The following is a 12,463-nucleotide window of genomic DNA, read 5'->3' as shown; positions in this document are numbered from 1 at the left end:
ATGTGTGCAGATATTCAGCAGAATTATCAGGCGGGGAGTTCCTACTTTTTCTTCGTCTACCAAACCTCAGAAATGTACTATCAAATATTGATAGATAACGATTGTGGAGCGCAATAACAAAATGTTTGTGAGTAAAAATGTTGGAATTTGAAACAAAAATTAGTTTTTTTATTCAGCCACTGTCCTGCGGGTGCGAGTGATGTCACCACGACATCGTCAGTAGTAAATCCCACCCACCAGGCTCTGAGGCTTCACGTCGCAAACAGAACGTTTTCACATTTATATTTTGCAAAGTAAATCTTTGGAAGGACACAATTAAGATATTTTTGAATCAGACTTTGTTTTTGCTTCCTTCACTTGCAGCGTTAGTAATTTTGCTGTTGAACGTTTGTTATGATTGTGAAGCTGCTCAGTTTAACGACGCAATTAAGACGTAAAAGAAAAAACACAACCTGGAGCAGTCAAATGTGCCGGTAAAACGGAGTTCACAAGTGGCGTCTTACATCCATCGCGGTTTTCAAGAAACTTGGTCACTTCTTTTTGCTGACAACATTTTTTTTAAACCTGCACTTTCTACGTTCTACAGTTTCAGAACAGGCTTGTCGAATGCAGAAGAACAACTTGTGTTTTTACATCTTCCAACGTTGAAATGTGTTCCAAGAGCACGTAAGACACGGACTTTGGAGGATCCAATTATCTACATTTGAAGCTTCTTGTTAAAGGCCTGAAAGACCTGAACTCTTGTTAGCTTCCTAATATTTAAAGTTCTGTTGCTGTCTTTCAGACAAATTTACACACAGGAAAGATGTTTCTTATTTTAATTACAGACTTTTATTTTACTCTGAGTTAAATGGTTCATTGGTCACAACTGCAAGTTTATAATATTCTTTAACACTCAAATTAGCATGACCTTTGTTTTAGTTTCTCTAGAATCAGAAGTATTATACAGTACTACTTCCTTTGGAGTCCCACCAGTACACCAGCTTACTTCCCGAGTGGGGGCGGAAACAAAGATCTGGCAACCAGAGAACATGCGGAATGTAGGCGGGGTCGAGCGCGGGTGAACTTTGTCACAAATTTCTGGGAGCACCCTGGAGGTCTCGACGCCTCCTCCGTGCTTCCCAGGCGGATGATCCAGTCCAGCAACATGTACCTCTGGTTCTCCGTGTTAGCAGGACTGGCAGTTCTGTCCTTTTCCTTCCTAAAAACACTTTTTCCATATTTAGCCGACGACTGCGTGTACATTCTGAGGAGCATTCGACTCGGTGTCAGACTCACCAAGTACAAGAAGATCAGACCCTTCTACAGCATCCTGGACTGCTTCTTGGATGCGGTGAAGCGGCACCCCAGCAAGATCTTTGTGCACTTCGAGGGTTCAAGTTTTTCCTATGGAGAGGTGGATAAACAGAGCAACAAGGTGGCCCGAGCCCTGCAGGCGGAGGCCCAGCTCAAGGAGGGGGACACTGTGGCCCTCTTTCTGGCCAACGAGCCCAGTTTCATCTGGACCTGGCTCGGACTGGCTAAACTGGGCTGTCCGGCTGCCCTGCTCAACTTCAACATCAGGTCCAAATCTCTGCTGCACTGTTTCTCCTGCTCTGGAGCCAAAGTCCTCATCGCGTGTCCAGGTAGGAGGTTATTCAGGTTGGAGTCCGGGGCCACGAGCGAGGGGCCCTCCGAGCAGCAGGGTTCAAAGTTCAACTACGAGAAACGTAAAGTTAAAGTGAATGCACACGCGCAACGTTTAGAGCCCCCCCCCCCCCCCCCCGTAGATGCGATGAAATATAAAACACTCAAAAATAAATCAACAAGAGACTTGAAGCAACTGCAAACTTGGATTTTTTAAAAAATGTTCATGATGTCATTAAATAAATATACATGCTCAATAATCAATGAAAACTAAAGATAAAACAAAACAATAACTGAACAAAATGGGAAGTAAATGCAACATCAATCAGTTGGTCCATCAGAAGTAAACCAACCGATTATTTTAATAATCAACTCATAATTTCTCTCTACAATCTGAACGTCTCCCTGTGCTGTTGAGGGAACTGGTGCTGATTTAAATGTTCCTGAACACAGAATTATTCATCAGTTGTGCATATAAAAGAGATGCAGGAGACGTCAGAACACGTCATCAGTCGCTGAGCTGCTGTGGTGACTTCACCTAGGGGCGGTAACCTCACACAGGTCAACGCACAGGTCCACTCCAGTATTGCACTGATGTGTGTGTGTGTGTGTGTGTGTGTGTGTGTGTGTGTGTGTGTGTGTGGTGCAGAGCTGCAGGGCGCCGTGGAGGAGGTGTTACCCACGCTGAGGGAGCAGGGCATCCGCGTGTTCCTCCTGTCAGAGACTTGCAGCATCCAGGGCATCGACTCTCTGTCGGACAGGATCTCTGAGGCGTCACACGAGCCTCTGTCCCGCCTCCTCCGAGCCAACGTCACCATCAAGAGCACGGCGCTCTACATCTACACGTCGGGGACTACAGGTAGACCTGGACTAGACCTGGGGCCCCTTCAGACGTGACAGCCATCAAGGCCACGCCCACTTAATCAGCGAAGTGTTGCTGCATCAGCACACAATTCCTCCCTCTCCTCTCCTTTTTTAAAGTCAGACTCTGAAGCGGACTTCTCGCTTTCTAATTATTAATCAGGAAAAAAAATCACCTGCCGTTATAAAAGTTAACCAATCAGAAGCAAAGGACTCGCATCTGCAGCCACTGCTCACGTGCACGTGTGTGTGCGTGTTTGTCAGTCGGACGCGTAGATAAATACAGGAGCAGATTCTGATGAGATCTAGGTAATATTACAAGGAGCACGTGATTCAGGTTCGGGGATCAAATGTGACATCCTGGATCCTGAAACCTGGGGAGGACTGTCAGCAGGTTCGAGCCGTTAGTGGCGTTTCCTGACGTATCTTTGATGCGTCAAATCTACAACAGGTGGTTTACAAACATCTGGTTTCGTCCTTGGAAGGTTTGCCTAAAGCCGCCGTGGTCACCCACGAGAGGGTGTGGGCCGCGTCCTTCCTCCAGGCCGTGTGCGGCGTCACACCCCAGGACGTCTTCTACATCAACCTGCCGCTCTACCACAGCGCCGGTTTCCTCATCGGGATGACGGGAGCCATCGAGAGAGGTAACGATCCGTTCGGATCCGTACGTTTTGATCAGGATGAAAGGTTGAGTCACGTGACGCTGATCGCAGGTATGACCGTGGTTCTGAGGAGAAAGTTCTCTGCCTCGCAGTTCTGGGACGACTGCAGGAAGTACGATGTGACGGTGATGCAGTACATCGGTGAAACCATGAGGTACCTCTGCAACATGCCAAAGGTACAAGTACTCCCGGTGTTCAGGTTGTGTTGTGATGGATGAACGGGGGGGGTTGATCGTCTCTGATCACCGCAGAAAGACGACGAGAAGGACCACAAAGTGAAGATCGCCATCGGTAACGGAGTGCGGACGGATATCTGGACGGATTTCCTTAGACGCTTCGGTGACATTAAAGTCAAGGAGCTGTACGCAGCCACGGAGGGAAACATCGGCTTCATCAATTACACCTCCAAGGTCGGAGCGGTTGGACGGGTCAATTTCGTCCACAGGGTAAGTAGAGGAACGCTGACCCGTCATATATAGAGGGTCCAGGACCGGAGGATTCACCGGTGTGGAGCCCAGAGGATGGACCTGCTCACACCGGCAATCCTCCTAGTGGCGGACTGATATGTCAATATTATACATGTATATTTATATACTCTCCATTTTTCATTCGATAATTGTAGAAAATGCCGTCAGTGACAAACAAAAGTTAAGATAATGGCACTTTCTGTTCAGCAAGAGAATTTTCTTAAGCGTGAACGGAACCGCTGGAAGTTGGAAGCTAACACCAGCGACGCTTCGCACGCTCTTCTTCCTCTGCGTGATGACGTTTAACGTCGTCAACGTTCCCCGAAGGCTCGTTGAAAGTCCGCCATTCTGTCAGCAGACGTCAGCATGATAAACGGTGAACATCACACCTGTCAGTCATAGACCGGCTCCAACGCTGACTGGCCGCTAATCATTAATCTTGTTTTTTTTTTTTTTTTTCCAAGCAAAACTCAACAGCAGCAAAGAGACGTTTAGGTTTCACAGTGGTGACCAAAGTGGAGCTCGGGGGCTAGATTTGGCTCGCAGATGTACAATGTAAATAGATTAGTAATATAGACCTAACAATAATGATAATAAAAAAATACTATATGAATTTTGAAATGATTTTTTTTTTGGTGAAAAAAAATCCCTAAAAATAATGATTAGTTTCATATTTTCATCAGGTGACAGAGATGCACTTTGGTGTGTGAAGTGATTGAAAACAGAGGAAGCAGCAGAGAGAGACGGTGGTACGCAGACACACTTCTAACTACATGTTCTAGTTCTGGCCCTCTTGTGTGGCCCCCCTGATCTGTCCAGACTGTTTTAGTGACAGTTGGAATCTATTGAACAGAAAATGGTTCCTCCCTGACCCTGGTGCTTGGATTATCTGGAGTAAGCAGGCGTCATGTGGAGGAGATAACATTGTTCCTTGTTTCAAATCTCTTGGGCACCACAAGACAGACGTCCTCCAGTAATTGTCTCATCAGTTCTGCAACTCGCAACAAAACAATGTAGAAGCATAAATGGGGTTACGAGCAAGAAGAAAAAACTTATTTAAAGGGCAAGAGTCCCTTTAATTGAGGAACTGTTCGTTTCTTCCCCTGTAGTTCTTCTTCCCATACACTCTGATCAAGTTTGACATCGCCAAGGAGGAACCGGTTAGAAACGCCAAGGGTCTGTGCATCGAGGCAGCCTGGGGTCAGTGCAGCGCCATGAGAGTCAATGAACTGCCGAATCTGTTCTGTCTGATTGGACTCTGAGCTCATCTTGGCTCATCCTTGATGTCTTTGTCAGGTGAGACAGGACTCCTGGTGGGACGGATCACCCAGAGGTCCCCCTTTATTGGGTACGCCGGCAACCAGCAACAAACCGAGAAGAAGAGGCTTCGCGATGTGTTGAAAAAAGGCGACTTGTACTTCAACACTGGCGATTTGCTTCGGTTTGACCAGGAAAACTTTGTGTACTTCCAGGATCGAGTTGGTGACACTTTCAGGTAAGTTGTGATCAGTTTTGCCTGTATTTTGGGGGGTTTGACTTCATTTTCCTGGAAATCTGGATCGGCTCTGGATCCTGAGTACATTTCTTGGCCATCAACAGGCACACACATGGCGGTTGGTGTAAGTTTCTTTTCTTGGAAATGTCATTGTTCACAAGAAATGGCTGGAAGAAGATTTTTGCTTCGGGAAATGATCGTTATCTTGATATGTGATCCAGAAGAACGTCTGCAAAAAACAGTGCATTTTGATTCAAGTGCTTCAGGTCATGTGTTCTGATTGGACGGTGAGACCTTGAGGGTCATGTTGTGGGTTGGCGATCCAGAAAAACTGGTCTTGGCTTGACTGAGAAGAAAATGGATTTCTATCGTCTAGTTTAGACGTGGAGAGGTTGTAAGTCAGTGCTGGACATCGTAAATTGACTCATCAAAAACGCGTCGTGATACATTAACACTTTTCAATATGGAATCAAGAAAGAAAAGATGATGCCGGGTTCTTTGAGGAAAAGTGTCTTTGCTCCAGGTGGAAAGGAGAGAACGTCGCTACATCAGAGGTTGCAGACATTCTCACGATGGCTCGCGGCATTTTGGAGGCGAACGTCTACGGTGTCAAAGTTGAAGGTTAAAAAAAAAACCCACACACAAAAAAAAACCCACGCCTCCCTGAAATTAAGCTCAAAGAAATAAACCGTGCAGCTTTTCAGTATTTTTCTGAACGGGAACGCTCTGTTAAGGTCATGAGGGGAGGATCGGCATGGCGGCCATCACCCTGAGGGAAGGCGAAGATTTTGACGGTTTGGACACCTACAAGCAGGTGGTCAACTACCTCCCATCATACGCACGACCTCGCTTCATCAGGATTCAGGTGACACTCACCCCAAGACAGTCGTTGGTCACCTCTGCTGCTGTCCGCCGCATTTAAACGCCGTCAGACCTGCTCTTTATCTTCATCTGATTTTTTTTTTTTTTGTTCCCAGCCCTGCTTGGACATGACAGGAACGTTCAAGATGAAGAAAGTGAAGCTGGTGGAAGAAGGATTCAACCCCGCTCTCGTCAGCGATCCTCTTCACTTCCTGGAACCAGAGAAGAAGACCTACGTTCCTCTGACGGAGGGCATTTATGAAGCAATACGTTCAAGAGCAATCAAACTCTAACAGTCTCTTTTTGAACCAGATAAGCCGTTTGTTTACGGAGATGTACGTAATTGTCTAGATGAACTTTTAACTCGATCAACTAATCTCAGGAACAGACAGATGGTACTCATCAGAAGAAATCATCTAACGAAGCAGCTCCTGTGCATCTCTACAGGTTTTGTACGTGTTTCTTAATGCTCTCGGAGTGTAAAATACCCTTTGTCTCACTGCTATTGTTAATTAAACCGATAATTTTTTTTTTTTTGCTTGACTTTCATCATTTATGTTTGGCCAGATCAACTGCAGCATCCTAACTTTTGTTTCAAGCAGAGTCGCTTCAAGCATTTTTTTTTTTTTTACATGTGCTGATACTTACAGATGTTAATTACATCGTACATTTGATATTAAACATTTAATACAGTTATGTCACATTGTATAGAATGCTGTGGATTTGTCTTTGCACTGATGACAAGTCTTGATCAGTGTGTGTGTGTGTTAACAGCACACACACACACACACACTCTTTTATCCAACTAAACTTTAATCATGAATGAAAGTGAATTCAGGAATGTTAAGATCTTTACACTCTGTCCTGAAATATTCCGGCCAGCAGCCGCTGGACCGACACAAACTCAGGCTTTGTCGCACAACAGCAAATCATTGAAATTGCGGAGGAAACCAAGCTTTCAGAAAGCCAAAGTAAGTTGTGCAGTTTTATCTCAGACTGATTGCAACAAAACTGACCAAGAAAAGAAGTCAGAAAATCAACTCTGCTAATGATTAGATGGAACTTTTTTCCTTCGCAGCAGAGTCTCCCTGCACCTGAGAGGTGGTTTGTCAGCAGAAATACACAAAAGCTCCCAGGCTGATTATCACATTTGGAGGAGGGCTGTGTAGTGAGGGCCGGGGGTGAGCCCGCTCTATTAATTCTACATTAACCTTGAAAGAGGTTTGTTCCTCCTTTTCAACACCGATCCACTGATGACGTTGAATTTGTTGTGAAGCAGCTGCAGAGGAGAGCGAGCCAAGTAAGAGCTCTACGTGATCCTCCGGGACGGTTGGGGTGCGTCGGACATCTGGAGCAACACCACACTTGAATGAGCTTACTTTAAAAATGAATTTATTTATTAATACAGTGGTATACTTAGAAATGTGTCGCAAACAGAAAAAAAAATATAGTTGAACTGAAGAAAAATCAAAATAAATAAAAAGAATGTCAGACACAGGAAAATAAACTAGTGTTGGGTTGAAGCAGTGTTATCATATCAAAAGAAAATAGTACTGATGTGCCATAATAAATTGTCTATTAGTACAAAAATACATTTCAGGGCACACAATACAGCATCCAGTATCACAAATAAAGGAAGGGACCACTCTTCACAGCAGACCCCGCCCTCAAGCACATCTTTTAAAATCATTTAAACCAAGCACTTCTCTAGTTTGTAAATAAGAATAAAAAGTTTTCTGACGGTTAAAAATGCCTTAAGTAGTGTGTGAGTGTGTGTCTGTATGTATCTGGGCAAGTGTGTGTTTGTTTGTGTGTGTTTGTGTGTGTGTGTGTGTGTGTGTGTGTTGGTAGAAAAGTCGGACTTATTACTGCTTTTGTCAGTTCCAAGGCTCAGGGGTATAACCAGAATACAAACATAACCAATGTAACCGCTTCCTGTTTTTTAACAAACATTTTCTCTTTTATACAAAATAACAAAGATGTACAAAAGTTCATTTACAGAGAACCAAGGCCATATGCTAGCAATATGTACAGCCACAACATCTTCTAGCTTTTTGTATTTCCTCAGACTTCATATGCATAGCAGTAAAAGAAAGCATACCTTTTCATCAGCCTCGATTATTCTCGTGTGCTAAATCCGAGTTCACCGTTTGTGAGAAAATGCGGAGACAACTTTTTCTTCCGTAGTGATCGCTATAACTGAAGGATCTGATGTCTTAACGTTTCACTGAAAAGTTAATATGCAGATAAGGCATCACTGCTTGCAGTGTACGATGGGGTTTTCATGTGTTGAACTTAGTAGTAGCAGGCTTCTGGACCTGAGTCATAGCACATGCATAGATCTCTAGACAGCAGGAGTTTGTAAAATCAAGTCAGTATATTTGTCTACCATAAAACATTGCTACAAAACATCAGTTTTAAACAGAGAGCGCCCCCTCAGAACAAACGGGCATCTGACACTAACACTTAATCTTCATTCTTAATATTTTTTTTTTTAAATCTTCATGATGCCTTTGTCTTCCTTCAGCAGTCAGGCTCAGCATTTCTCAAGTCCTCAGAGATCCTTCATGAGTGAAACGCATGACCACAGAACTCACAAACTCAAGTTTTGCATATACCAACTTTGCAGTTTGTGAGCTTTTTTTGTTGTTGTTTTTTTTTTGTTTACAGTACGCAAAAAATCCCAATGCAATATTAAACAAGTTTCCAAAATTCTACTTTTTTCTTTCACTGCGCTGACCTTTTATAAAATTAGCTAAAAATGTCATATTCAGTCTGTGGCACTGGTCATGCATTCCAATTTCAGTTCCATTGTTTAAATAACTTGTTTTAATCTTTATTTTTTGCAAGCCTTGAAAGCACCGAAAAAAATGAATGAAAAGAACGGGAGTACAGCCTTGGGGATGCTGAACTCCTCCGATTCTCCTTGTGTGTGTGTGTGTGTGGTTTTTTTCTTTCTTTTTTTTCTCTCTTTTTTTTTTTTTTTTTTTAAGTTTCTGGGCACAGTAAACAATGTCAGAGTATCAGGTTCATACTTCATGGAGCGTTGTGCAGCCCGCCACCGTGGAGGGAGCACAGCAGGAACAACTGACTTCCCCCGTTTATCACATTCAGTAACAGACCAGCTGTCGCCCTCTTCAGAAGTGGTCAATGAGCACAGACACACAGTTTGCACCCACCAGGTAGTTTGGGTCTCCGGGGAGAGATTTGTTCTGCCAGGTTTTAGGATCACCTGCAGGAAATAATGAGATGTGATGTCAGGCGCTGGACAACCTCCCATCCTCTTTTAAATATTAAAAACAACAAAGACCAGATGTTTAACACAAAGAAAAAGGTTAATGAGGAACATGTATGACTGACAACTTCATTATCAAAGGTGGCCGCGATGCTAATTCAACGGCATGCATTCCCTTGTGCGATTAGTTTGTGTTTAATAGATACATTTAAAAAAAAAAATAGAATCGATGAATCAATATCAATGTCACCTTGGTTCAGAAATATACACCTACATAAATATTAGCTGGAAAATACTTCACTTACTCATCAAACTGGTAGTCAGACGCTAATGCTAGCATGTTGATGCATTCCAGTCCTTGTTTATATCACAATTGCAAGCAAAGGGTGGCAACTTTTTAAAATGTATTACGTCGATGCATTTTTTATTTTTTTTTTGTTGAACAGATTTGTGGATGGGTGAACTGAAACCAAAGATCTCAAGCAGTTTGACAAATGGGTGGTAAATGATCGGGCGTCTGACAGCAGAGAAAAAACACCCAATAAAGTGAGTGTCAGTTATGAGACACAAGAAGTCACTGCTACTTATTAGCAAATGTAAAACATGGACCATGTTTTGCTTTCAGAGATGCTGATTGAATTTATCTGAAATATAATATAAGCAGTCAGGTCAACAGCTTGTAAACAGTTCAAATTTTGAAGGTCCTTGTTTAGTCCAACCACCAAAATTAGACGATGGACAACAGCAAACCCTAACAGTTACAGGTCTGGAATGACGTCATGCTTGACATTAGTGCTTATAAAAAAGAAGTGAAAAAGTAACTTCTACATTCTTTGTTCAGAGTTAGATCAATTTAAGTGACTGGAAGTTTTGGCTATTGCGACCCTACACTGCGCTCCTTCATTCTTACTGTTGGGAAGCTTAAAATGTAAATGAAGACTGGACGTAAAAGAATATATAACGTAAACAGAACTGAAATCAGGCATGTGTGAGGGAGAAGTGAGGGGGAATATGGAAACCAAATGAGGTGATGAAATGAATTTCAATCACCAAAGCCAGCCCACAGACCCCAAAAGGACAGAGAGAGGACAGCGTACCCGACGAGGAGTCGGAGGATTTTAGAGCAAAAGACCAACCATCAGGGGTCATAGACGCACAGTGAGGTAAGCGCAGCTCCACCGGCTTCAGGAACTTGAGTCCGTGAGGGCCACACATCACCAGCGGACTTAGCAGCGTTTCTCCTGTATGGACACACAACAACATTTAGAATCACGTGACAATTAATCAACAGACTAAAACAAATGAAGTACTGCTTTCTGGGGAGCTCAGGCTGTCTTCACCTGGTGCTTCACAATGTAACACTACCCCTGCTATATCATTAGCACAGCTGATTAACTGAGGACACACGTTAACATAAAACAACACAGGACCGAGAATTGAACCTTGAGGAACATCACATGACAGTGGTGCTAGGGATGAGGAGAATTTTCTGACTGCAACAGAGAGAGTGAAATCAGAGCCAAACCGAGAAAGAGTAGTGTCCTTCAGACCAACATAGTTTTTAAGGAGATTTGTGAGAAAATATTGAGGTCAACTGTAGTAAAAGCAGAGCTCATATCAAGCAACAATAGAGCCAAACAAATTCTTAAGTTCTGAACAGAATTCTGCTTGATCTCGCTTAGGAATTCAACTGAATTTTATACAAAAATCATTTTTTAAGATTCATCTGATATCCTTCAAATCTTCAGGAAAGTTATAACTATCCTTAAAAACCAGATGGTACTGAGCTAGTGGACTGTGAGTAGTTGAAAGATGAAGCATTTGTGGACCAGCAATCTGAAATATCGCCTAAAGAAATAGTGAAGGTAACCAAGGGAAAAATAGTTCCTCTAAGTATTCCGATTTTTCTAAATTTGGGTATATGCTGGCAGAAGATTCACGATAGATGAAGAGAATTAGGTGCATTATGTGCAGTTAGGAATCAAAAGTTTCGAATCAGCAAAATGGAACTGACCTTTTTCCTTGTCAAGGGGGGGCAGGATGCTGTTGTCCCGGCAGACCTTGAAGTAAATCTCCTGCTCCACACTCTCTGGGATGGCACCCTGAGGGATGATGATGCTAACGCCTGTCTCAATGGAGCTCAGGACCCCTCCGTTACAGTTGAAGATGCCCCGGGCAGTGGCCACCACTGTGTGCCCTTCATCCTCGTCGTCATCATCTAGTGCGCTGGGGCTGAAGCACAGAGGTAAGCATCATCAGTCAAAACTGTATGGACAGAGAATAAAGCACTACAGAGAACAGGGAAAACAACCCCCCACCCCCTTGTGAACAAATAAGGCATTCTTTCTCAGTAACCATCCTCAGAGGTCTACCTGAACCGCCTGCTGCTTTGAAATTTGATAAGAGTGGAGCTGTCTGCCTTCTAATTCAGACAAATTTCAAATGACCATAAATTTGATCCATCTTTTGGTCCCTCAGGGTGGACTTTGTGATTGCTAAATGTAAATGTTCTGCCCGCTGCCTTGTGCATGATTCACAAGCTCAGAGAAGCTAGCTAGCCTACCGGTTTACTTCAGAGTGGGAGACTCAGCAAAGGCCACGTATTGTTTGCAAGTGTTATACATGTTAATATTTCTGTTTGTGTTGGTACTTCTTTCTCTTACCTGACAGGAATGGCCTTGGGGATGGCGTTGATGTTGTTGTGCTGGTATTTAGGCCTGTTGTCCATAGTGCGAGTGAAAGTGTCCAGGCCGCTGTCATGGTCCAGTGGCTGTGGGGAAAGTTGAGGCTTTCCGCCACTGTTGCCCACCACACTGGGCTTGATGAGGAGGTCTGTCTTCACCTGTGTGTCATTGGGCAGCAGGTTGTGGTTGAACTTGGGGCTCTCAAACTTGCGCTCAAAGGGACGGGCTGAGCTGGTGTAAGGCTTAGGAACGTAGCGGTTGTAACTAGCAGGAGCTGGAGCACCATGGGTCTTTGGGGGTGCTGTATCAGTACCGTTGACTGGGGGCTTGTCGGGGAGGCCCCTCGGGGGCAGGTAGCCAACTGGAGTGGGTTCATCCCTGCTAGGTGGCCTGAGAGCTGCCAGCTCAGGTTTAGGATTGGGGGAGCTCAAGGGCTCAGGTATGGAGTTCCCTGGACATAAAAAATGTGACGATCATTTTAATTGTCAACTGTCAACATTTTATACACAATACACCAAACTCTAAGTTTATTCATCAACCATATAAAATGAAAGCAGACAGACACTCACTAA

At 43.8% G+C, this 12,463-nt stretch overlaps 2 protein-coding genes across 15 annotated transcripts in view; one reads left to right on the top strand and one right to left on the bottom strand.

The window, feature by feature from the left end:
- The first annotated feature begins 1,063 nt into the window (after positions 1-1,063).
- Positions 1,064-6,686, top strand: slc27a2 (solute carrier family 27 member 2). The gene is made up of 10 exons (XM_086209264.1): positions 1,064-1,625; positions 2,276-2,485; positions 2,973-3,131; positions 3,201-3,325; positions 3,401-3,595; positions 4,726-4,816; positions 4,913-5,111; positions 5,635-5,732; positions 5,846-5,976; positions 6,089-6,686. The coding sequence occupies exons 1-10, from the start codon at positions 1,130-1,132 to the stop codon at positions 6,263-6,265; spliced, it is 1,881 nt and encodes a 626-aa protein (XP_086065390.1). The 5' UTR covers positions 1,064-1,129; the 3' UTR covers positions 6,266-6,686.
- The window catches only part of tjp1b (tight junction protein 1b), a 73,771-nt gene continuing 65,363 nt past the window's right edge, over positions 4,056-12,463 (bottom strand). For 9 of the 14 annotated variants that reach the window (XM_086209256.1, XM_086209252.1, XM_086209251.1 and 6 more), the window contains 4 exons: positions 11,871-12,342; positions 11,222-11,439; positions 10,305-10,448; positions 7,348-9,204 (listed from right to left, as the gene is read on the bottom strand). In XM_086209256.1, the coding sequence (XP_086065382.1) occupies positions 9,110-9,204; positions 10,305-10,448; positions 11,222-11,439; positions 11,871-12,342 (929 nt within the window). In that variant the 3' untranslated portion in view covers positions 7,348-9,109. Of the gene's footprint in view, positions 9,205-10,304; positions 10,449-11,221; positions 11,440-11,870; positions 12,343-12,463 lie in introns of all 14 variants that reach the window. The other 5 variants (XM_086209254.1, XM_086209258.1, XM_086209255.1 and 2 more) reach the window with 3 other exon arrangements.

Source organism: Aulostomus chinensis, chromosome 7 (assembly GCF_037954235.1).
Source record: "Aulostomus chinensis isolate RoL2024-O1b breed Wild chromosome 7, RoL_Achi_v1.0, whole genome shotgun sequence".
In the NCBI taxonomy this organism is placed as follows: domain Eukaryota; kingdom Metazoa; phylum Chordata; class Actinopteri; order Syngnathiformes; family Aulostomidae; genus Aulostomus; species Aulostomus chinensis.
This window is presented reverse-complemented; position numbering and strand designations above follow the sequence as displayed.

Bases quoted from the DNA above. Each gene is read 5' to 3' on its own strand.
- slc27a2 (XM_086209264.1), top strand. From the start codon at position 1,130: ATGATCCAGTCCAGCAACATGTACCTCTGGTTCTCCGTGTTAGCAGGA. The intron at 3,596-4,725 runs GTAAGTAGAGGA...CTTCCCCTGTAG, and splicing joins GGGTCAATTTCGTCCACAGG to TTCTTCTTCCCATACACTCT. The intron at 5,977-6,088 runs GTGACACTCACC...TTTTGTTCCCAG, and splicing joins CTCGCTTCATCAGGATTCAG to CCCTGCTTGGACATGACAGG.